Genomic DNA, 23,785 nt, shown 5'->3' on the forward strand with positions numbered 1-23,785 from the left:
GGAAAATGTTCAGATTTGCGCCGGTTTCCCGTTTCGCCCCCACTTCCACTGATGTACATTGCCCCTTCTATTATTATACACGATGATCCTTTGGATCTCGGAGATCCCGTGTCTCTGAGATCTAAGCGTGGACGTTGCCGCAATACATCTATAATATTCATATGCCCAATATACAGTTTGACCAGAATAATCCAGGGGTGTGGTTGGAGAAGTGCACAGGCCTTTGCCTAAATATGCTTGGCAGTAGACCTTGCAAGGGACTGATTGGAGACTTGCAGGAGACCTGTACGTCACACCTGTATCTTTAATATGGCGACTCGGATGTTGATCTTGACATGTGTGATCTTCTCATTCGGCTTAATCAATACGAATACTACATCGTATTGATTAGTGACACCTGGCCCACCTTATGAATCAAATATAACAAAGTGTTTAGACGCTAAGACCAGGTGGAATACTCAGGTAAAGACATTAAAAAGCTAAAAGTGAAACGTATCTACCTACAGATCCAAAACCATGCTAGTCTACAAAGTACGGGTGAAAACTTCGACAACATTTCTGGAAAGGTTCTATACCATCTATGCATGTTTCTTGAAATACGCATTTCCGTAAAGTTCTATATCAACCATGCATTTCTCATCCCTCATAATCGCATCACGTCGGGTGTATGTGCAACGGCAACCAGAATATATACGGATCTTCTCTCATAAATCCAATTACGCCGACTTCTGCTGATCCTTCAAGGCAGCACGCTCCCTAACACAATCAGCAATGCCCTTCCCAACCTCCGTTCCCAACCCCTCAAACCCCTGCACAACCCCCTCCCGATCCCCCTCGCCCATCTCCTGACTCATCTTAAACTTCCCCTGCAACCGCTCAACCCGAATCTCAATACCAATAATATTCTTCTTCAAAAGCTCCACGTAATTGACCGGTGCATCTGAGACATTCCACGCGCTCTTCTTATCACCCCCAGTATACCCCATAATGCCTGTCTCAGACTGCTGCGACAGATCTTGGATCTGTTTCTGCAAAAATGCACCCGTTTCCTCCGCCTTGGAGTTGCAGTACACACTAATCTTGCCATACGCCTGCACGGCGGAGTAGTTCCATGTCGGGACGACCTTGCCGGATGCCGGTTTGGTTTCTGTGTAGAATTTGGGTGTCACATAGTGGTGGTGTGGGCCGTTGAAGAGGATAAGGACTTCATCCGTGAGCTCGAGCTTGTTATTCCCTGCTGCATTTTGCTCAGCGAGGGCTTCCATCAGTGCTTTGGCTTGTGGGTTTTGCTTGGCCATGTGGCCGCGCAGGATGCCGGGTGGGATTGTGTCATCGCTCTCGGTCGAGGGAGGTACATCGAGGACGAAGGGGATGTGACTTGATTGGATAAATGAGTAGATTGGGGATTTTATCGCCGTTGTCAGGATGCCAAGTGGGTTGTCGCGGACGAACTGCTGAAGGACGGGGAGTTGTCCCTCGGCGTGGACGGCGCGGAGATACATTGTAGCCGTGACTTTCAAGGAGAGAGGACTGGGAGGAAAAGAAGTTCAATCGTTTTCAAAGTACGTACAAAAGAGAAACGAGAGCATTATAAGTATGGGGAGTTCATCTATCTGTCATAGCATAGGGCGTGATTTAGATCGCATCCCACTTCGCCCTCCACCAGGACAGGGCTGTCATCAGGTCTTTGTGCTGTGTGATTGGTAGTCGGCGCCGAAATAGCACACCTGGACCCACTCTTCTCGACTTAAGGTTCCAAACTCAAAATCTTTACTGTTTCGGTCAGTTGTAGATATAATTTCGATCTATAGTCGCAACATTGGAACACATTCTATTTACAGACTGAATTCATGTGAACACATCAGAGTGAACTGCGCAACTTAGAGCACCAAGTTAACCCCGCAACGGAACACGACGAGACGTATCAGAAGCATCGCCAGTCACAACTCAAGCAGCAGCATACAAATGTTCTGCCATATTTGCCAAAGACCGGAATGTGGTGTTGGCATTTGATAGGCTCCAGATGATCGCACGTTAAGGCCCACGAGCATCTCGCGCTCATCTATTCCAAACGGATTTATGGAGAGATGGGCACGGAGACGTCGAGGGGCATGGTGCAACATGAGAGACTTAAGAGTCGAGAAAGCCGAGTTCTAGACTATGAAATCCGACAAGCTCAATATGTGAGGAAGTTAAGAGTCTGTCCAAACTAACTTTTTGTTGGAATGATATAGCCACATGCTATTTGTCTATGTTGGGCACCGGTCATGAATGTATAGCTTGGTTTTGTCTAGAAGATTGACAATGGTCGCGAAATTGACTGGAAACAACACCTGGTGCCGGACTTCCTCCCGTAAAGCCAACTAGCAGCAGTTCCCAGGACTTCCCCTGGGTGATCACCTTTCCGTCAACGCCAGAAGAGCCTCGCCTCTTAGGGAGATTGAATTAGGCAATGACCGGCGGTGATAGTACCCCTAGCATTTCCTTCATGGCTTAGACTGGCGCCTGAGATAGCAACTTCCGGCAGCTGGTTGACTTATGGTCAATTATAAGCGCTGTGGTCTAACATCCGAGAATCATCCTGGCAATTGTTTGACAAGGATTTTTAATAGGTCTCGGGATGACTTTTACCCTAGGTACCCTTCTTTTAAGCTGAATAGGTCAAAGGAGAATTTTAATGACTCTAACTAAAGAATCTGATATTATCATGAGTAGGGATGATTGAAACAAGATACTATACAAAGTGTGTATAAGGCCAGGAAGAATGACGCCAACGAGTAATCCGAAATACACCAAAGACACCGAGTGATATTTTGGGGGGAAAAACCGCTAAACAACAAAGAGCTCACCTGGAGGACGAAGATCATGTAATACGCGACACAATCTCATCCTTCCCTAACCGCTCCAATACTCCTTTCTTCAACCCGAGGAACCGTTCGATATCCCCACGACGCATGCCCTGCTTATCCCGCATCGTCAATACCTGCTGAATCGTCAGGGCATCTAGGAACGATCTCCCCGGGTGACCCGCATGACCGAAGTGCTCAGCTTCTTTGTCCGCAGCCTCTGTGAGACGTTGTCGAGCAGTGACAACTAGTAGTGCCGGGTTGGAGGCTTGTGGAAAGACAGTTTGCATTGAGCCGGGGCGGTTGAAAGTGCTTGAGTTTGAGAATGTAGGTGATGGATCGACGGGCCCTATTGACCGGAGAGAGGCGGCGAAGTCGGGATCTCGGCCGTCCATGTCAATGGCTATATAGTCATTAGTTAGTGTTTCTTTGGTGGTCTTGCATTTGTTGCATGGAAAAGACTTGAAATAATCGCTGACGAGTACATACCATCAGACTTCACCCCGGATGCTTTCTCCTTTGAGTGGTATGTTGGGCCCTGAGAGGGAGATGCAGGTGTTCGAGGAGGCGAGGGACCAGCCTTGGGCTTGGGTGCAGGAGTAGGCGTAGGTGCAGACGCTGCTTTGGTTTCTTTCGGAGCTTTGCGCGGACCCCTCGGTGGAGGAGCCGGCTGCTTAGGGTATTGGCGCCGTGCGGCTGCACCAGCCGCTGACTTAGCGGGCTTTGAAGCAGCGGAACCCATTGAGAACGATGAGCTATGAAATCGGAAGTGTTGGTGTAAGGCGTTGCAGCTTTTTGCGGAGCTTTGAGCGGAGGTCCCGAAGTCGCCTTGGCATTACGGCCTGGACGTCCGGGTCGGTCTTTTGCCAGCAGAACAGTCAAGCAAGACTTCTTGACTCATCTATAAACCCACCTATACGAGCGATACTAACTAATCTTTTTGTAACATATCAAGAGAATTAAAGGTTCTAAAAATTCTCCACGATACTATATAGTAAGTCCTCTGTGCATATACTGGCCTGATTCTTGAGACAGGCTTGCATCCATGGATAACTAACTAACTATATAGTTAAGCAGTAGGCGGTAAAGAAAGCGGTAAGCAATCAACCTGCCCTACATTGTGACGTCAAGAAGTAAATAGCAACAAACAGCTTTCTTGGGAGTATCCAAAGTACAGCAGGACATGCTAGTCCAATAATATCTAAAAATACCAGGTAGTCTCAAATGGTGTTGACGATGAGCGTAAGTTGGCGCGGCTGCGTATCTGGGAGCTCCAAGCCAACAAGTAATACAGACAATTTGTAGGGAGGTGATCGCGTTTGAAGATCAGGAAGACTTCCGTGGAATTTCAGCAGAGAAGGTGTTATTTTGCAAAAACATACTGGGTACCGTTGCAGTTAAGATACAATACCACCGGGACCTAAGACCATACGGCAGTTTGGGAGCACCGTAAGAGGACAGCCAGGACCACGGCAGATAAATTTACGTATGTTCCGGGATTTTACCGGAGACCAGCAAGGCGCCGACCTTGCACTTCACCCAGCGCACGGCTACCACTGACAAATGCGATCGCACCGACAACGGCCATTGCCGGGAGGATCTGGAACAAGTTCCACGAGGTATAGTAGAGGAAGAAGATCCCCTCAAATGCGATCAACGATCCGAGGAAGGTGGCATGTGAGAGAGGGGCGGACTTGAATGCGGAGGGTAGGTGGTTGATGTTGGCGCCGAGGAAGAGCCACTAGAGACGATCTATCAGCAACGTCGTCGGCACAGTAATGAAATTGACTTACCAAGCCAGCAAGAGCGGGAATAGCAGCGCCGACCATGGCGACAAATGCCAAGGTGATGACAATCGGCGGGCTAGACGCAGAATCCTTGAAGATATGGTGGATCTCGGGCTTCTTGCCATATCGCTCAGTTTCGACGGTCGGCACGGCCTCTTCGGGGTTGCGATCAATCGATAGCTTGAATACAGAGTTGTCGTAGGCATCAGAGCTTCCGAACCCGCCAATGACAACATGCGCATCAACTGGACCGGACAGGGAAAGGAATTGAATCGGCAGGTCTTTCTGGCTCTGGAGGGGATGCGTTAGCGGCGCCGCAGAAAGTCGTTTTCAGTGCTTGCATACCAATTCGACTCTTGACTTGCCATTATCCTTGACATTAAAAGGGTAAGAAATATCCAAGCCAGTCTGGGCATCCTTGAGCAAAAGGAAAGCCTGGTCTGGCCGCTTTGGAGAGCTGTCTTCCTGAGCTGTCAAGGTGACGCGTAGGGTATCGGCACCGAAAAGGGAGATAGGCTTGGAGAGGGGCTTCGAAGCAGCAAGTCTATTTGAATACATTAATTAGTTTCAGTACCTCTTTTTGAGTCGAAATGCATACTGTTCCTTGAAACCTCCATTGACACCGGCACCTTTTGGTTGAACGGCCACGGTGGCATCAGTAAAGCCCCAAGCTGTGGCAGCGGCGCCAGGCAAAGCAGCGGCAGCCAATAGGCAGAATGGAACGGTGGCCTGCCACAGATGCATTGTGGAAAAAAAAAAACTAAAAGAAAACTGAAACAGAAAACAGTTGTAGAGAGCTCGGGGAGATGGAGGATGGGGGAGTTGCAGAATAAGGCGGACAAGTGAAGCCGATAAGCGCCGATCAACCGTAGCCCTAATTTCTTTTCTGCTTGACCTCAACATCTTCCATCACTTTATTTCGCCTTGTCTGCCACAATACAACTCCAACGTCCACCTAGTCCTTACGAGCTTATTTATGAACCTCTTAGAAAATAACTGCGGATGGTTGTACCTCTGATTCCGTGAGTGCTGCGCCTATACGTCGGGCCCTAATTCCCAACACCTCCCCTTCCGTGCCCTGCGGTCTTCTGACGTCGACCCTGCTCTTCACCTGATGACCCCCATATATTCTTATTCCAACAACCTAGTTGCCTGTTATTGGGGGGTATTATCTAGTCTTTCATTGTACAGTTCCGTTGCTCTATTTACCGCCCGTTGTATTTGCATGAATAGATTATACTGACAAATTCCGGGCCATTTAGCTTTAATTCACGATGCCTCCCAAGAAGGGCCAGCGTAAGTCGATGCCTGCGCGCATCAGTAAAGCGCCTACATTGACACCTTCTCGGCGCTCGCCCCGAGTACCACCCCCGTCAAAAAGTACAAATGAGAACGTCCAACCCGCCAAAACGTTGAACCATACATCCGCCTCCCCCAAAGACAGTCCTATCAACATTCGTTTTTACACTCCAAATCCACCTGTCCCAAGTAATCCACCTGTCTCAAGTACAAGTTCACGTGGAACTTCCCCTGAAACACCATCTTCACGTCGGCGAGCGTTCCAGTCTCGTCCGTCACGTCTTTCAACCGTTTACACTCCAGCCCTAGAAGCCCCGGCCACCAACCAGGGCAGTCGACGGACAAGAAGGACAGCTGCACTTGAAACACCCAAGAAAGAAGTATCAGACATCGACTTTCCAGAGAGCACTGGCACCAGCAGCTGGACGTTTGACCAGTACATGGGCAGTTTCGAATCCGAAGGAACAGGTGAAGGTGCCTCGAGCCCTACCAGTGCCTCCGACATGCGGAACTCATCTCGTGTTCGCAAACCCACCATGAGGGCCCTTGAATCTTTTGAATCGACTAAGAAAAAATCTCGCCGCAAGAATACGACGGTGTCCACTCCGACCGTGGAAACTCCTCCTCCTGCTGCCCCTGCTGCTCCTGCTCCCTCTGTGGCAACAAAAGTTGCAAAGAACAACGTTTCGAAGCAACCAATGAGAAAAACTAGAAAGTCAAAGAGAATGAGTAACTTGAACATGCGGAAGAATGCTGTTTTGATCGGTTTCGATATTGATGCGAAGGTGGCTGGCCAGAAGCTGTATGATTTGTCTATGCAGGCCCTAAGCCCTGACTTTACTGTTCCTTTCAATTTCCCCGTGTTCTTGGAACAGCAGCGAAGTGAATACTTCCGACGCCAAGACGAAGAGAAATATGGGGTCGACATGCCCACCACCATGGCCACCACGCCGACTGATGTTGATATGGATGTTGATTTGATGGACCAAGATGTGCCGGCGCCTGTTATTGCTTGTTCTCCTTCTCCTTCCACACCCACTGCTCCTATGCCTGCTACTCCTCCCGCCGCAATCACCAATGGAGCCACCGACGAGATCACCAACGGCATCACCGACCGCTCAAGCATTTTGAGCTATAAAAAGCAGTTTGACACCAAAGTCGGCAGCGACGGCTGGATTCAGACTGGCTACGTCAACTCCAGCGGCGAAGAGGTTGCTCTGATTCCCGAGAAATGTCACCCCTACTATCCGGCTCATACTTACGGCTGCGAGGGTCTTCCTTTCCCCCCGGTGCGCGCCAGAACCACCCAACAAGCCGAGGCCGATGCAGCTCACAGCTTCGCTCCACTCATGGGAGACCGTAATCTCCCAGTTGAGGCAACGGTCCCGTTCGTTGCTGAGAACGTGGAGGAGGAAAAGGCCAGGGCTCTGGCTCGGACCCCTGTGCCAGCCCCTGCAACCAAGAAGCCCCGTGCCCGGAAGCGCCGTCAGACTGCGGCCGCAGATGCCGTCGGTGAGCCCGCTGCAGCCACCCCCGCCACTCCTACTGCGGAGATCGGCGCACGCAAGTCACAGCGTCGCCGTCGTCAGACCGCACCCGCTCCCACTGTCCCCTCCCCTACCTCTCTCACCTCCCCTACCTCTCCTCCGACTACTGCGACCCAGGTCCAGTCTTCGGGTCCGGCTGCCGCCGTCGCTCCCGCTGCCACCGAAGGTGACAAACCTAAGGTGCAGCGGCTTCGGTTGACCTTGAAGCCGGCGCCCAAGACTGAGGCCTCCGGGGCTGGAGCTTCTGCTTCCAAGAAAGGCCCCGCCGTGCAGTCCCCTTCCTCCCCCGCCCTCTCACGTGCGCCGTCCTCCGCACCGACCAACAAGCGCCGCCGTCGCCGGGGCATGTGAGGCCCCAGTGAGGGCAAAATGATGTGGCTTCTTGCCCGGCTACGGCCGGGCAACTATCAATATTCAGTTTCTTTTCTTGTTTTTGTTTTGTTTTGTTTTGTTTTCTTTCTTTTTTTTTGTATGATTACCAGCGGGCGTTCAAAGCATGTATGATTAGCACCGCGGGAGCATACCATGGAGTTCACCATGGTGAATTGTGAGACTTTTCAGTTGACTTTGTCATCGTCCTCTAGTATTGCTTCATTCCACAATCTTTTACCATCGTAGTCTACATGTCTATGTTGGTAAAAGCTAGCCCTTGTAAACCTGAGATGTCGCACGGATAGCATCATATCTCGCTCAGTTTGCGCTCAGTTTGGCCACAAAACTGATTTACTTTCCGCTCACTATTGGCTTATGTCCGACTTACTTTGTGTGGTCATAGGGACACTCCATACTGGTGATAATTGTGATATGATGTACACTTTTTCCACTTTTGGAAGTAACTCTAGTTACTAAACCTACCTGGGTAGGATATTGCATCACTCTGATAGTTCGAATATAGTCAACAAAACCTAAAGAACACGCCAACACCACTGGCTATTCTACACTTCGCATCACAAAATGGGTCCCAGGCGCAAAGCACCGTCACCAAAGTCATCGCCTCGATCGAAATCTCAAAAACACGGCACTCCATCAAAATCATCCAAGCCTCGAAAAGGCAGTGCTTCATCGAAATTGTCTCCGCTTAGCACTAATATTCAGGATACGACCGCATGGGAGATTACGAGAGCTAACGCTGAAGCAAGGATTGATCGTTATGTTTTGATTGGTGAGGATAAACGATCGAGTGAAAATATTCTGAAGCAATCTCTCCGTGCACTACTTGAGTGGCTTCCCCCAGGGGGCCGTGATCACCATGCAAGGCTTATTCTCAGGGCAAATTCTGATGAGTTACTTTGGGCGCATTTCTGGAATGTATGCTGTTATCTAGCAGCACCTAGTAAGTCTACTATGAAGCCCTTCAAGGCACCGGCATACTAATCAATTACTCCGGGCAGTGAAAACAAGCACACGATACAGTTCTAGGGTTGACTCCGCAGAGACAAAACCAGCACATCATAGTGCAGTGGCGAGTACCCTAACTGAACCCCAAGGACGTTTGAAAGAATTTTCCCAAATCCTTTTAAGGCGCGACAATCATTGCTGTGTCGTCTCCTCGTTTATGAATTGGCAACATTGGGAAGAAGCCAAGCTTTCCGACGACATCCTAATCGCCCAAACTGAAGGCGCACACATTATTCCGTACTCATATGCCAGCCGGAAAATCTCAGTATGTACCCTTCCTATTCGGAGTACAAAGGCTTATATTCACTAACATATACTAGACAGTGCAGACAAAGCGTGCTAGTGCCTGGACACTTCTCTATGAAAGCTTTCCTGCTCTACGAAACACGATACATTCCGAGTCAATCAATGACCCTGCAAACGGAATGACACTTATCACAGACCTGCATGCTTGGTTCGGCACCTTTCAACTGGCATTTGAGGCCACAGTAAGTCATAATAAGAATCCGTTACTCTACTTCACTAACAAATATTTACCATCAGGATAAAGCAAACGAGTATAATATTCTTACTTTCAGAAAGCCACCAGCCACCGCCGGAACGATTCCAGACAAGGTCACATTCACGAACGCTGCGCCAGATAATATTTCACTTCCGGACCCCGTCTGACTCCATTGCCATTGTGTTATGGCCAAGATTTTTCACGCATCAGGAATGGGAGAGGCAGTCGAGAAATTCATGCGCGAATGGGAGGATCTAAAGCAAGGCCCGGGGTCCCATGCTTTAAGGGAAGACGGAAAATCTGACGTTGACAAGTTTTTGTCTGCCGGGCTATGGGACTATATTAGAGGATAATCCCATGCGTTCTTCAACAAACTAAAACAATATATTGAACAAATATATCGTATTCATGTTCATTGAACTACTATATGGTTCCATAACATCACCGGCATAGAGTTATGCCTCAGGCGTCGACACCTCCCCAAATCTTCCCTCACAGAATTCACACCCTCCAAAACACCAACAAACAATGTAAATACACCCTAACAATTTCCCCTATACTCAAATCTATCTAACCAAAGTCAAGAATAATGTCAGCCCTCAAAGACCAGCACAGATACCGATCTGTGGACCCCAAAACCCGGCCTCCACGTCCAGTCCAACAACCCGCTCCTCGTCTCCCCAAGGGGGTGGATGATATCCGGAAGACGAAGGAGTACAAGGCTGCTGCACGGAGGTAAGCGTCATATCCCTCTATCCTTGGGTCTACCTTTTGCTTTTGTTTGGCGAATGATGTATGGCAGCAATGAGAAATCTAATCCTCTGTGTTTCTAGATGGACATCGACTATTGTCGGACTTCCAATTGTAATGTACACATCGTGGATTCTTTATGAGCGACGTGAGTTCTTTAATGCCCAGGCAATCTCAACCTCTGTTTGATACTACATGTATACTAATCTACTTCCCTTTAGTCTATGGTGGCAAAAGTCCCAAGCGGCTTGGAGACCAGGTGCAGAAGGATTAATCTGCTTATATTTGTTTGATTCTTCTTAAAGCGGGATTCTATGTATTTTAAACCAGAATGGTGTTTGAGAGGCTTTACAACTGTACATAAGGAGTCCCAAAAGAATGTCTTCTCTTCTCTACCCAAAGCAGTCTCTTAAGGAAACCAAAGGATAACAAATACCAGGTTTAATGCGTTTCATTGCATTCATCGTAGAACTCCACCCGGAGTCTCAGTATATATCCATGGCTGTGTAGGCGAGAACAACCTACCCAGCCTAAATAACATAAACAGAAGAAAGGTACAACATCCACATCATTCCAAATATTGGAAGCCCTGCCCTAAATCCTCCCCACATTGCCAGCCTGCTGTGTGAATAGCAAGAAGAAAAGAAATATGTATAACCCAAATACGGTATCTGAAAGAGATCGTCTAAAAAAAAAACGAAGTGATAAGGCAGAAGAGATCATATATAAGGCAACCATCAACTGGCAACGCCTTGGAAAGGAGCGTGTTGATCGCCTGAGCCAGCCGACGGCGGCATGGATATCGAGTTACTGCCAGTGCTGGCAGGCTTCGCACTACGCTCGCGCATGCGACGGCCCTCCATGAGACCACGCAGGCCACGCTTCTGGAGACCGATAACACTACTGAGATCGCCGGTCCAGAGCTCACGTTGGGGGCGGCGCAGCTCGGCATCTGTGTCACGACGGTGATGGGTAGACCGGGACTGTGAGCGGCCTTCATCGCCGCTGACCCATTCAGAGTCGGACTGGCTGAAACTGGCACTGGACGCGGATGTCGCTGTGCTTGGGTTGCTAATAGAATCTTCGCGGTCGCGGTGGGCGCTGCGCTGGCGCGAATGCTGGGAGACACTGGTGTCGATGCGGAGAGATGGAATACCTCGAGCGAAGTTGGTGAGATCGCCCGTGCTGCTTGCGGCTGATGCGGAGGCACCACCGTGCTCTGTGTCGGACGAGTCTGACGTGAGCGCACCGTGTTGGGAGTTGCCGTTCTCGCCAATTGTGGGCGCAGTGCCGTTGTGGCTGGTATAAGCTCCGTTCAGAGCCTCGAGTGTACCTCCTGGTCCACCATTGAATCCAGTACCGCGACCACCCCCGGCAGCCATGGCAGCTGCGTTGAATACAGCTGCGGCGTTGCGCCCATCGAGGACTTGATGGAGTCTTTCGACGGTGGCCTCTAATAGTCCGTCAATCTGGTACGGACGTGCAAGCTGTAGAAGCGAGCAGAGAATTTGTGGTGTGCAAAGTGAGTTGCCTGCAGGTGGAAGGGCTGAGGTGTAGAGGTACTGAACCAGTACCTGAAGAGTCAAAATAGTATGGGGGAGGTACAGCACACGCGGTCGGGAGGTTGGGGCGAGGCTGTGAGCAGACGGAGCTTCGAGATTCTCAAGCAGAGATTTTGAAGGCACGGACTGGTTGACAAGAGTTGTCGCATCGGAGCCTATCGAGGGAGTGATGGTAATACTCGAGTTGCGGCTCGGGTGTATCTGGGCCGGACGAAGAGTTGCGACATCTGCAATGCCTCCTTCCGACGATTCGCGGAGGAGTTGGATAAAGTAAGGACCCCAGCGCCGAGTCAATACGCGGGAATTGACCGAGATACGCTCACCCCCCACAGCCTGCAACTCCATGTCGGCCATCTCTGGCAAAGATTGTGCGAGCTTGCCTAGCTCATCGGATGAGGCAGACAATGGCCGCCCACCTGATGTCAACTGCACTAGCTTCTTCTGCAGGGATGCTGGAACAGAAGAGGAGCTATAAGACTTATATCCCGAGGTTGGAGAAGTGCGGCAAGGATTGTTGTAGAGTCCGAATGCTTCCAGCTCGACCAGGCAGACGTGCGAGAAGTTGATTCGCCGGTGGTTGTAATCATCGACAAGGCTTCGTTTCCGGTGTCCAAGGATCACAAAAGAATTACGGCGAGGCCAAAGGACTCCTCGGTTCCAGCTACCCTGTCCAAATACCGATCCTCCAGCATCAATACGGCCCCAAGTCAATGTCTTCAGGTCGAGAGCCCACAGCGCATATTCTTGCTTTGAGGAGGTCAGGTACGTGCCGCTAACAACGAAGTGGCCGTTGATAATGCCACCGTTGGGGAAACGCAGTCCCGGAGGGGACGCTTGGCTCTGCATCGGTCGTTCGACAAGGCGTCCGTCCGGCAGGCGCACCTGCAACTCCAGCTTTACATCAAGGAAGTTGTAGTTGGAATATATAAGCATAGGGCAACCTGGCGATTCAGTGCTATCTTGAATCGGCTCGTGTTGATCGCGATCTGGAGCTGAGGATCCAATTTCGGACACATGCATGCCCACCAGAGGAGCTACGACACTGCGATAAGCGCCGCAGCTCCTTCCCAGGGGGCTAGTGTTGGTCCACTTGAGACTTCGCAGGTTAAAAACACTGATTTGTTCGATATAGTGATTGGAACTATCCTGGCCTCCAACCACTACCATCTCCGCACCTCCGAAGCCATCAATATCCACGCCAAGTGTGCCTTGATGGGTGGAGGATTCGGGGTTATTGTGGATGGCGGATAGTGGTGCACTGGCAGATGTGAAGCAAGCGCTCGACGGCAGTATCGTAGCACAGTGTGCATATCGCCCTGAGGAGATTCATGGGCAGCAACACGAGTCCACGCTCGCGATGGTACATCGAAGATGTGAATATCCGACATAACCACAACTTCCGATTGTGACTGCGATTGCGGTTCCGCGGGGTTCTCGGGGTCTTTGGGCGTACTCGGTGCGGGTGACATGCCTCCATAGCAAACCAACTTGTTATCCCCTAAAGCACATACACTGTGGAAGTACCGCGGAGGTGGAACATCTCCAGCGGGCTCGACTTTGGTCCAATGTCGCCGAATTAAGTCCAGTTCATAAAGGTCGGAGGTGAGTTGAGGGCGGCTGCGCGAGAGGATCCGGCCTCCGAACACGTATAGCTTATCCCCCAGTATAGTCGTAGTGGCACCGACGAGAGGACGGGGTTCCTTGCCGGTCGTTCGCCGCACATTGCACACCAGGCCAGAGAGATTGATAGGCCCGGAGGTAGACTGCTGGTTTAGTGACGGGGAGCCTCCCGACGCAGAATCCTCTCTCCCTGAATCCATATACCCCAGACTCGACTGACTTCGCGACATCATGGTGGGCGGATTCCTGTCCGCTTTCAACGGAGATAATCGTGCGGATGGCAGTTGACCCCCTGTTTCAGTCCACCCAGTATGGCTTGCATGCGATGATCCGTTTTTATCTCGAATGCGTTATTCTCGGAGAATATTGCCGGCGCTGATCGTGTCCGATACGGCTTGAAAGGGTGGATTGTGGGGAGCCGGAATCCCCGCGACGCCGCAACTTTGACGCCAGGTTTCACAATGGAGAGATTGATGAACAAAAACTGGACGGTGCAGACTACTGCCGATCGTATCTTGGATGAGCGCACAGCCCTGATCCGAAGTGTCAGCCATCGAGTTGGGAGATCGGCACAAAATGTTTACCGCTTTTCCCCTTTTAACACATGTGGCCCCTCCATACTACTACTATACAACATATGTACTTCAAAAGAGCATTAAATCCGATATCTCTTGTGAAAATTCTTGCCTATCCTTTTAAAAGTGGATTCTGCAATTCGAACCACTTAAAGAAATGCGCTTCAATATAGAACATAAGAGTTTGGGCTAATCTCGATGAAGTTGCTCTAGTTATCTTTTTCTTTTCAGATCTCTGGCTGTAAATATGTACCTACTTGTGCACCTTTTGTTCCCCAAAAGTTATGTCTTATACTATGGAATTCGAAGGATATTATCAGCCAGTCTTGGGGAGTATCTTCCAAGGATGGCATTGAGGCAATCTGATCAGACTTAGCGCACACACAGAGAGAGAAGGGGGGGGGCAGGGAAAAGGGAAATGTGGTGAAGTTGCAGAACTGGATTGGAAGGCGCACGACTTTCGTGCCTTCCAAATTCGCGAGTTCGTCATTTCCCCCCCCTCCTTTCCTCCCATTTCATTATACTCCACAATCATACCGCGTGCTCAAAAGAATCTGTCTCCTGAGTCTACATATCCGATAGTGAATCCGTCGTTGGAAAAAATCATCCCTTCTCCGAAGGTGACCGTTTTGCCGACGACGAAACCTCTGATGGAGATGGACCTCTGGCAGAGACGAGGAATTCCCCTCAGAGGTCTGAGTCCCGGATCAATTAGATCAGCCCAGAAGAGTCTGAGGAAGACTCAGTGTTTTGACCTTCGAAAGGCCCATGCGCTGAACGTGCCGCCCAAAACTTTGGCGGAGGATCTGCTCAACCAAAGCAGATGAAGACTCGGATAATGGTTGGGAAGATGAAGTCCCAATGACCGAGAATGAAACCCCGGCTGATCGTTGTTATGTGGTCCGCGTCATTCGAGGTACGCTAGAACGGCTTCAAAGACAGCCACCCGTGAGAGAATTGCCTCGAATATCGGTGCCTTCTGTGAGAAAAAGCCGGTTGATTTCCCCCATGAAGCTCTACATCCCTGCATACCGCAAGGATGTGAAAACAGCTTTCGAGCGAAAGAAGTTTGCCACGATGCATGTTCTTTCACTTTATCCTGCCCGAGTCGAGAAGAGAACGGGGCTTTTTGCTGGCCTCTCGAAGAGTGGCGTAGTGCTGCTACGCCAGTTCAAATTGGATGACATAAAGGCCCGGGACTAGGGCCGCAAGGACCAGTCCCAGCAGAAGGCCGGGCATATCGATTTAAAATCGGACAACAATGGAGAACAAGGCGCAGCTTATATGGGCTGTGGCAACCGGCCACAGTGTGCCTGTACCTGAACATAAGCACCGGTGGGCAAGAGGGTCCATGTCGCCTGGTAAGCCAGGGCGACGAGCACAACTCGGTGGACTTGCTATATTCCCGGATCTAACCAGTGGGATGCTCCGGAAATGGAGGGGGAAATGCGCACTGTATGTAGATCCCTGCGTCTGTCTTTTACTCTCGCAACCTCCTGGTCTCTCCGTTGCCCAATGGAAGCGAGTCGCAAGCAGCCGTCATCGGTCGATGCAGCCCAGGCACCCTGTTGCAAGCCGTCTTCGTCTGCCTACGCAGCATTGCAATCACATATATCTACATAGGCTGACGAGCAATTAAATAGACCAGAGCGCAAAGAAAGAAGATGAGGTCGTAGACCTCCTACTCAACAAACTGAGAAGAGAGACAAAATGTCTATATAACCAGGTGGCGGAAAAGGCCACCAAAAGAAGATATAAAAAGACTACCGCAGAAGACCACCAAGAAGGCTACGACCGCATAAGCGCGGACGATTTTGTCGACTTGATTCAATTGGAAGCTTGAGGTATACATGCTTCAAACGGACAATTACAAATTGCCCAAACGTGTCAACTGTCATACATTACGGACGGCTCCAGGGCATATTAACATTCTAAGTCCTGAGGAGAGATAGATATGGAACTACTAGTGTAGGTGGTCTTCAAATACCTCAGTGCATTGGATAGAGAAGGACCTATCCAAAGTTCGATGTACGCCCTAGATAAATTGACCAGGAGAATAGAGGTCTCTCAATGACTTCCTACAAGAGCGCATAATTAAAAGAGATAGCGTGAGTAGATTTCATTAATTTTGGGAGGAGATTATGTCCCAAGATCTAGAATCCTTTTGACCTTCTAGCATCACATCATACGACCCTGTTTACTCCTTAAGAGTAGTGAAGCGCAGGTAACTATAACATGTTAGTATCCTTCATTTCAGGTGGCAGTTGGACATGGAAACTCACGGCTTGACTTCACGGAACTCGCCGAACTTCTCCTTAGCAGCCTCGTTGTTAACTGTTGGTGGCACAATAACGTCGTCACCGGGCTTTGGTCGAGTCAGTAAAATATTTCGCATAGTTTCAGGACCTGGGATCCCGAGGAAGGGAGATCATACCAGCCAGTTGATCGGGGTGGTGACGCCTCTCTTATCACCCGTCTGGAGAGAGTCGACAACCCGGGAGAACCTCTGCTGTGTTACGACCAGTGGAGGCGGGGTAGGACATGATCAGGCGGATCTTCTTGGCAGGGTCGATGATGAAGACGGAGCGAATGGTGAAGGCGATGCCCTTGCTGTCGACGTTGGTGAGATCTTGTTCGTCAATCATATCATAGAGGAAAGCGATTTTGCGGTCGGCATCGGCGATGATTGGGAACTTGAGTTGAGTGGAGTTGACTTCGTTGATATCCTTGATCCACTCTTCGTGGGAATCAAGTGCATTGGCACTCTAGAAAGCCAGGCAAATTAGCTAATGATTGAGAATTGCCAATCCTAGACTCACCAATCCAATCAGATTGACACCACGCTTGGTGAATTCGGGCTCGAGCTTGGAGAAGGCGCCGAGCTCAGTGGTACAGCTATTGGGTGTTAGTAGAAGGCTTCACAGAGCTAAAGAGGGACTGTAAACTACTGACACTGGTGTAAAATCAGCAGGGTGTGAGAAGAGGATAGCCCACTTGTCACCAATCCACTCGTGGAAGTCGATTTCGCCCTGGGTGGTCAGGGCCTTGAAGTTGGGGGCAGTAGAGCCCAGACGGAGGCTAGCAGACGGTCAGTATTGCGCAGATACCTCTAAGAAAGATTGAGCTTACGGAGGAGCGCGGTCAGCCATTGTGAATAGGTAGATAAGTAGAGAGGTATATTGTAGATGAGAAGGAGAGAGGAAAAGGAGAACAAGATGGCGGGATACAAGGTTATAAGATGGTGATTGGAACCATGGAAACCCCTCCTGCTTTTCCACCTGGGCATACCTACATCTGGGCATCCATTCTATGGATCGACCCCACTTAACCTCATTTGGCTGGTTCCAGCCCCACCTGGCATTGATTATTGATGGCGTGATTGTTGTCTCCGCCCGGCAGAACTCCCATGATTAGTGGAGGTGCAGTGGTACATAACGTGCCCAGGTGGGCTGTTTAGCGTTGTTTTAGTTAGGTACCTAGGTAGGGACCTAGGTAGCGTGTGTGATGCAATATCAACTGTGGATGAGGATTTCGTGTTCCTTGTGTTCCAATCTTCTTACCCCTCAACTTTACCCCTCAAGTTTATCTGAGGACAAATCTACTACAAGTACACACAACAGTTGCTCTATATTGTACATACATAGGTAGGGGATTTTGCCGATATAGCACTACCTGCTACTATATATTGCTTGGGCATTTTCTGTACTATATTTGGTCCTACCTAGCGATTGGCCTGCAATGAGAGCCACAAACTACATCCTTAAATGGAAAATGGTGACAAACGCAATTCTTACAAAACGACCTTTCCCCCAAGGTTAGTCGAACTATCCCATGGGCGGCTTTAATTTGGTACATATTCACCCTGGCTATTGTCATGACCAGAGAAGCTCGAATACAGCTTAATCTGTTACTGTAGGCAAATCTGGTCTTGTTATTGAGAAAAACACATGGAGAGAGGTGCCTCAATGGATGTATATGTTGCTGGGTTGACTCTTTGCTATCTGGTTTCGAGATATACCAAGTATGGACCAGGAGCGAAGCAATACGTGCAAGCTACCTACCACGGCGTGATGCCTGATTGGGATCTACCTGAGTTTCTCAATAGTTTATTAAAATTTATTAAGTCTATAGTATTCTGAGGTTGGTTGTGGTAGCGCGTATAGCGCTAGAGTCATATTTGTAGCTAGCCACTTTCAAGCTTATTTCGCCGACATGAATTTGATCAGCACCAATGGAAACCCAAAGCGATGGCGCAATATCACTTCTACATAATGAATGGCCTATCAGCTGCCATCTCAAACTCACTATGGAGTACAATATGCCTTGTACATCAAGGCAACATAGGGCTAACTAGTGACATGATTTAGCATTCTAGACAACCTTGGAATGTCAATTCAATGAGCATTTGACTCACACATATAACTCTACAGTAGGTCTAATTCCATGTACCGTACACAACATTTGAATAGTACATCCATATGCTGTACACCTGCCTCCAAGCCTAATATTACCCTCGCATTATAGACACATAACATTGCTCTAAATTTCGTTTGCATTGGAAAAGACGGGACTCAAAGTGACGACTAAACAGGATGCCGATGACGGTTAGGCGTATGATCCCATCTATGCATATGGACCGACCTATAAATGAGCTTAATTAACACTATTTTTGATTACTCAGAGACATTTCGACCTAACTCTGGCCAATGGATCTTCACATTTTTACCCACTTCTATGATCTCGTTGACTCGGTAAAACAAAAATAGATCTGAGCTGCCGGCTACTAACGGCGAGATTAAGATTGCTTTCAGATTGTGCGAATCGTCTACCCCAGAGTAGGTAGACTACAACATATATCTCCCTTTCGCCTATCATAATATATGGAGGACGTTTTCCCTCCGAAGGGTTTGATAGTCTTCAAACACAACATGTAATTTTCTCAAATTGTTTTTGTTGAAGAATAACCATTACCTAAGTTAGTCTTGGTGGCCGCGCAAAGGAGACGGTGCTCTCATTTTCGTACCTCTTAACTAGTGGACAGACCCAAGTATACCAGTTATGCCTCAAATATTGGCAGTCATTAGTACTGATACTAAATGTAAGAATTTTAATATGACAGCGATAGATGTTCTACAAGGTTATTTCCTACATGTACTCTCTAGAAGCTGTGTCCTTCCAAAAGGTTTGTAGTGCCGATCATGATCGACCTCATCACGTGCCTCCCCAGACCCACATCCGCGTCAAGCTCAGCGCCAAACATTCCCGGAAGCTCCTACTCAGCTTGATTTGATAACTTCAACAGTTCACGGGAGTACAACCCCATTGATTGTACAGTTTCTATTTAGTTCCACTTCATTTACTGCACTTTCTACACATCCTGCATATATTTGCTGCCTTTCACTGTCACTAAACCAGTGCAAAACAATCGAACAGTCATGCCGCCCAAGCGCAAGTCTGAACGCGCCGTGAGCGAAAATGAGTCTGTCGCAACACCTTCCAAGCGGCTCCGAAATAATGTAGATGCAACACCAGCTTCTGCAGCATCGGCTTCGGTGGTAAGTGCATTATGCAGGGGCTGATCGTCGCGTCCCGTGGCTTCTCCACTCAAACCGTTGGCACAGGACTGACATACATGGAACAGGTTGATGCTGTACCCCAGACAGGCGAAAAGAGAGGCCGTGGTCGTCCGCGCAAATACCCCCAGAGCTCGACTCCTAAGCCTGCTTCTGACGGCCCTAAGCGTGGCCGTGGTCGCCCACGGAAAATTGTTTCTGAGCCAGAACCTGAGGCTGTGGCTCCATCAGGCCCTAAGAGAGGCCGCGGGCGTCCCCGCAAAGACTCAGGTATGTCGCATATACTGATATATTGCGGGTGTATATGCTGACCCTTGCGCTGTGTTGTCAGGCAATGCGACACCTGTAACCCCGAAGATCAAAAAGAAGGATGGCCGAGGAAGACCCCGCAAGAACCCTGTGCCAAATGGGGAAGCCGAAACCACCAAGTCGAAGGTCACGCCTGCAGTCGACATCATCCCTGAAACTGGCCGCTCTTTCTGGTTGATGAAGGCCGAGCCTGAATCTCGCCTAGAGAAAGGCAAGGACGTGAAGTTCTCGATTGATGACCTGGCTGCTGCAGATGCACCTGAACCTTGGGATGGTACGTTCGATCCGTCTCGAATACGGCATATAGGAACCGAATGCTAACAATTCGACAGGTGTGCGTAACCATGTTGGTAGGTGGTCCTGTCTAAAGTTATAGTAGCTTTGACCACAATGATTATACTCACAGCGAACTAGCCAAAAATCTCATGCGCGACATGAAGAAGGGTGACTTCGCATTCTTCTACCACTCGAACTGCAAAGTCCCCGGGGTTGTGGGAGTGATGGAGATTGTCGAGGAGCATTCCACTGATGGTTTGTTGCCCCCGAGATTACACTGCTTGATCATATTGCTGATCCATAACTCATGCCAGAGTCCGCTTTCGACCCCAAGCACCCATACTACGACCCGAAGTCCAAACCAGATGACCCGAAGTGGGTTGTCGTCCACGTTGAATATCGCCGCAAACTTGGGAAGCAAGTCACCCTCCAGGACCTGAAGTCTCATGGTGAGACTGGAAAGCCGCTCGAGAATCTTCAAATGATAAAGCAATCCCGGCTTAGCGTGTCTTCTGTGACCCCGGCACAATGGAAGTACATACTAGAGCTGGCAGGCGAGGAACCACAAGAGGAGTTCACCAAGAAGGAGTCCAGTGATGAGGAGCAAGAGGCATGAGAAAGCAAGCGGCTACATGCAAGATGCACAGAGAGTTTTCTTACACATAATTCTCCCAAGTATTTCTATCGATGGCGTTGCCGGTTGAACATGAGGTATTTAACACAAGCGAATTGAATCATATTTTACTTGACTTGATGGGTCTTCTAGAAATATGTGCGAGGCATAGACTCACAGAAGCGGTTCGTTCCTATGAATCCATCTGTAACTGCAGCCATACCATTGCCATATGGGTGTGCTTTCTAGCTTGACCAGTCCCCGATGACCGACATGTCATCACCTTGGTTTCGACATGACGCTAGGAATGCCCTGACAAAGCGGGATTGTGTCACATCGCTCTTGTCACTGGGTTACTTTGCATCAGACCACTCTTACACATGTGCACAAGCTGACCGCCTAGTCTACAGCGTTTCCAATATATGCGACCGTTAGCTGCACCGTCGGGACAAGCTGTATCAGAATCTGTCTCGAATTTGGAAGATCCGTCGGACCCTGCGGGTTGGTGTATGCAATATGCAAGGAGTCACGGAACACGGCTTGGGCATCCGGAAGCTAGCAGCAACGAAGTACAACATATTTGATGTGTTTGACGCTATGTACGTGCCTGCAGCCCTGCAGCCCTGGAGTACTTTAGTCATTCGAGGCGGGAGAAAATAAATTGGACCTCGGACTGGCTTCAAGAAGGAGGGGAAGATGTCTCCAACTCCGACCAACCAAATAAGAAGTAGAATGCAAATAAAACAAACAAGCAGAGAAGAGAGGGAGCCTAACTCGAAAGAGTAAGTCTATCCGGAAAGTGGAGCATCTTTATCGGCTTATCAGGCGGGGAGCTCCCGAGGTCAGTGGACTTGCAACTTTCCAGTCCACACGGGTGGTTTCCCCTATATTACTCCTCTCTCTCCATATGTTCCGTATTCGCCTGAACTGTTTGTACAAAGCTCCATCAACTCTTGGCCGATTCATTGCCCCGCGTCGCCCATTCCACAGTTCCCCCTTCATCATGTCTGACGTCTCCGTGCAATTAACTGCTCCCGAATGGACGCAGCTACACCCAGCCCATTGGTCTCTTTATCAACAATGAGTTCGTGGCCGCCAAGTCTGGCGAGAAGTTCGCCACTGTGAACCCTTCGTATGTACCTCTGAATCGTCTCGGGACTCGGAGCTGACTGGTTCTCCAGCGACGAAACTGAGATTACGTCGGTGTATGCTGCCGGTGAGGAGGATATCGATATCGCTGTTAAGGCCGCTCGCAAGGCCCTCAAGGATCCCTCCTGGAAGCTACTACCAGCCACTGACCGTGGTGTTTTGATGCTCAAGTTGGCGGACTTGATTGAGCAGCACAAAGAGACCCTGGCCAGCATCGAGACTTGGGATAATGGTGAGTAACCTGGGAGTTAGTTGTTTATCGACGAAGTTAGGGACTGACATATCTTTTAGGCAAGCCGTACCAGGTCTCTTTGAATGACGACCTCGGTGAAGTCACCAACACTCTCCGCTACTATGCCGGCTGGGCCGACAAGGTGTATGGTCAGACCATTGGCACCACCCCGGCCAAATTCGCCTACACCCTCCGCCAGCCTATTGGTGTTATTGGTCAAATTATTCCTTGGAACTTCCCTCTAGCGATGGCGGCTTGGAAGCTGGGCCCTGCCCTTGCGTGCGGTAACACTATCGTGCTTAAGCCCGCCGAGCAAACCCCACTTAGCATTTTGTACTTGGCTGGTCTTATTAAGGAGGCCGGCTTCCCTCCGGGTGTTATTAACATTGTAAACGGCCATGGCCGTGTTGCTGGTGGTGCATTGGTCAACCACCCCGGCGTTGACAAGGTCGCCTTCACTGGTTCCACTCTCACCGGCCGTGAGATCATGAAGATGGCCGCAGGCACTCTGAAGAACGTCACCCTCGAGACTGGCGGCAAGTCGCCACTGGTTGTCTTCGAGGATGCGGACCTTGAGCAGGCTGCCAAGTGGGCACACATTGGTATCATGTACAACCAGGGTCAGGTCTGCACTGCGACATCGCGGATCCTTGTGCACGACTCTGTATATGATAAGTTCGTTGAGCTCTTTAAGGAGGTCGTCCGCACCACCAGCAAGGTCGGCGACCCCTTCTCCGATGACACCTTCCAGGGTCCTCAGGTCACCAAGGCCCAGTACGAGCGCGTGCTTTCATACATCGAGGCTGGCAAGTCCGAGGGCGCGACGCTCGCTTCCGGCGGCGTGCCGCACAAGAACGTCGGTGATGGCCGTGGCTTCTTCATTGAGCCCACTATCTTCACCAACGTCAAGGACTCGATGCGCATCTACCGCGAGGAGGTGTTCGGCCCCTTCGTTGCTATCGCCAGCTTCACCACCGAGGACGAGGCCGTCACCCGTGCTAACGACACCACATACGGCCTAGGCGCCGCAGTCTTCACCCGGGACATTGAGCGCGCTCACCGTGTTGCCTCCGATATTGAAGCCGGCATGGTCTGGATTAACAGCAGCAACGACAGTGACTTCCGCGTGCCGTTCGGTGGTGTCAAGCAGAGCGGTATCGGTCGTGAGCTCGGTGAAGCTGGCTTGGACGCGTACTCGCAGGTCAAGGCCGTCCATGTCAACATGGGGACAAAGTTGTAAACTGTTTTTCATGAAAAGAATGGGTGATCTCTCGTTGTAACTTAGGTTGACCTATTATGTATAATGACCGAAGCTTTCTTGTTTATCTCATCTCTGCAAATCCCGTTTCTGGAAAACATTGTATGTGTATTTACTCTTCTAGGACACAACCGAAGGGTCACGGGAGTTTGGAAGGCAACTTAAAAGGATCATACCTAGGTAGGTATATAAGAGGTTGTTTACGGCACATCTACCTCGGTAGATATATCATTACTACCGTCGTCCTTTTACATGTATTTTCAGATCCTTCTTGGATATCTTTTAAATGTCTCTCAGATTTCTTTTCAATAGTCTTTCCATATGTCTTTCCATATGTCTTTCCAGATGCTATTCAGGAGTCTTTTTAGATGTCTTTTCAAATGACTTTCGATAAGGCACCCCATCAATATCACGTCAACGATTATTTGTCCACGGGTCTCTCACTCTTCAGTTAACCACGTTACATCACCATTTCCGCTATGCCGCTAG

At 49.6% G+C, this 23,785-nt stretch overlaps 11 protein-coding genes across 11 annotated transcripts; 6 read left to right on the top strand and 5 right to left on the bottom strand.

Annotated features, from left to right (window-relative positions):
- Positions 1-716: 716 nt before the first annotated feature.
- Positions 717-1,502, bottom strand: N7519_002446 (FMN-binding negative transcriptional regulator; the record flags this gene model as incomplete). Its single annotated transcript, XM_057289224.1, has 1 exon — positions 717-1,502. One exon carries the CDS (start codon positions 1,500-1,502, stop codon positions 717-719), a length of 786 nt encoding a protein of 261 aa, XP_057150426.1.
- Positions 1,503-2,863: 1,361 nt separating this feature from the next.
- N7519_002447 (uncharacterized protein) lies at positions 2,864-3,588 on the bottom strand (the record flags this gene model as incomplete). Its single annotated transcript, XM_057289225.1, has 2 exons — positions 2,864-3,249; positions 3,336-3,588. The coding sequence occupies 2 exons, from the start codon at positions 3,586-3,588 to the stop codon at positions 2,864-2,866; spliced, it is 639 nt and encodes a 212-aa protein (XP_057150427.1).
- Positions 3,589-4,347: 759 nt separating this feature from the next.
- N7519_002448 (putative oligosaccharyltransferase subunit ribophorin II) lies at positions 4,348-5,377 on the bottom strand (the record flags this gene model as incomplete). The annotated part of the gene is made up of 4 exons (XM_057289226.1): positions 4,348-4,587; positions 4,640-4,924; positions 4,979-5,177; positions 5,232-5,377. The coding sequence occupies 4 exons, from the start codon at positions 5,375-5,377 to the stop codon at positions 4,348-4,350; spliced, it is 870 nt and encodes a 289-aa protein (XP_057150428.1).
- Positions 5,378-5,907: 530 nt separating this feature from the next.
- On the top strand, positions 5,908-7,830 carry N7519_002449 (putative GPI-anchored cell surface glycoprotein; the record flags this gene model as incomplete). The annotated part of the gene is made up of 1 exon (XM_057289227.1): positions 5,908-7,830. One exon carries the CDS (start codon positions 5,908-5,910, stop codon positions 7,828-7,830), a length of 1,923 nt encoding a protein of 640 aa, XP_057150429.1.
- Positions 7,831-9,034: 1,204 nt separating this feature from the next.
- On the top strand, positions 9,035-9,546 carry N7519_002450 (HNH endonuclease signature motif containing protein; the record flags this gene model as incomplete). The annotated part of the gene is made up of 3 exons (XM_057289228.1): positions 9,035-9,142; positions 9,198-9,365; positions 9,421-9,546. The coding sequence occupies 3 exons, from the start codon at positions 9,035-9,037 to the stop codon at positions 9,544-9,546; spliced, it is 402 nt and encodes a 133-aa protein (XP_057150430.1).
- Positions 9,547-9,968: 422 nt separating this feature from the next.
- Positions 9,969-10,403, top strand: N7519_002451 (uncharacterized protein; the record flags this gene model as incomplete). Its single annotated transcript, XM_057289229.1, has 3 exons — positions 9,969-10,114; positions 10,213-10,277; positions 10,351-10,403. 3 exons carry the CDS (start codon positions 9,969-9,971, stop codon positions 10,401-10,403), a joined length of 264 nt encoding a protein of 87 aa, XP_057150431.1.
- A 463-nt stretch (positions 10,404-10,866) lies between these two features.
- N7519_002452 (putative regulatory protein Ral2) lies at positions 10,867-13,541 on the bottom strand (the record flags this gene model as incomplete). Its single annotated transcript, XM_057289230.1, has 2 exons — positions 10,867-13,007; positions 13,034-13,541. 2 exons carry the CDS (start codon positions 13,539-13,541, stop codon positions 10,867-10,869), a joined length of 2,649 nt encoding a protein of 882 aa, XP_057150432.1.
- Positions 13,542-14,894: 1,353 nt separating this feature from the next.
- On the top strand, positions 14,895-15,089 carry N7519_002453 (uncharacterized protein; the record flags this gene model as incomplete). Its single annotated transcript, XM_057289231.1, has 1 exon — positions 14,895-15,089. One exon carries the CDS (start codon positions 14,895-14,897, stop codon positions 15,087-15,089), a length of 195 nt encoding a protein of 64 aa, XP_057150433.1.
- A 994-nt stretch (positions 15,090-16,083) lies between these two features.
- On the bottom strand, positions 16,084-17,035 carry N7519_002454 (peroxiredoxin; the record flags this gene model as incomplete). Its single annotated transcript, XM_057289232.1, has 7 exons — positions 16,084-16,114; positions 16,169-16,251; positions 16,321-16,362; positions 16,391-16,651; positions 16,706-16,781; positions 16,839-16,964; positions 17,016-17,035. 7 exons carry the CDS (start codon positions 17,033-17,035, stop codon positions 16,084-16,086), a joined length of 639 nt encoding a protein of 212 aa, XP_057150434.1.
- A 2,286-nt stretch (positions 17,036-19,321) lies between these two features.
- N7519_002455 (EVE domain-containing protein) lies at positions 19,322-20,660 on the top strand (the record flags this gene model as incomplete). The annotated part of the gene is made up of 6 exons (XM_057289233.1): positions 19,322-19,441; positions 19,528-19,729; positions 19,791-20,042; positions 20,101-20,118; positions 20,183-20,299; positions 20,359-20,660. The coding sequence occupies 6 exons, from the start codon at positions 19,322-19,324 to the stop codon at positions 20,658-20,660; spliced, it is 1,011 nt and encodes a 336-aa protein (XP_057150435.1).
- Positions 20,661-20,852: 192 nt separating this feature from the next.
- N7519_002456 (aldehyde dehydrogenase family protein) lies at positions 20,853-23,278 on the top strand (the record flags this gene model as incomplete). The annotated part of the gene is made up of 4 exons (XM_057289234.1): positions 20,853-20,893; positions 21,706-21,789; positions 21,839-22,038; positions 22,098-23,278. The coding sequence occupies 4 exons, from the start codon at positions 20,853-20,855 to the stop codon at positions 23,276-23,278; spliced, it is 1,506 nt and encodes a 501-aa protein (XP_057150436.1).
- Between the last annotated feature and the right edge of the window lie 507 nt (positions 23,279-23,785).

Source organism: Penicillium mononematosum (assembly GCF_028829835.1).
Source record: "Penicillium mononematosum strain IBT 11891 chromosome Unknown utg000002l:1.0-8112719.0:1.0-8118358.0, whole genome shotgun sequence".
Classification (NCBI taxonomy): Eukaryota; Fungi; Ascomycota; class Eurotiomycetes; order Eurotiales; family Aspergillaceae; genus Penicillium; species Penicillium mononematosum.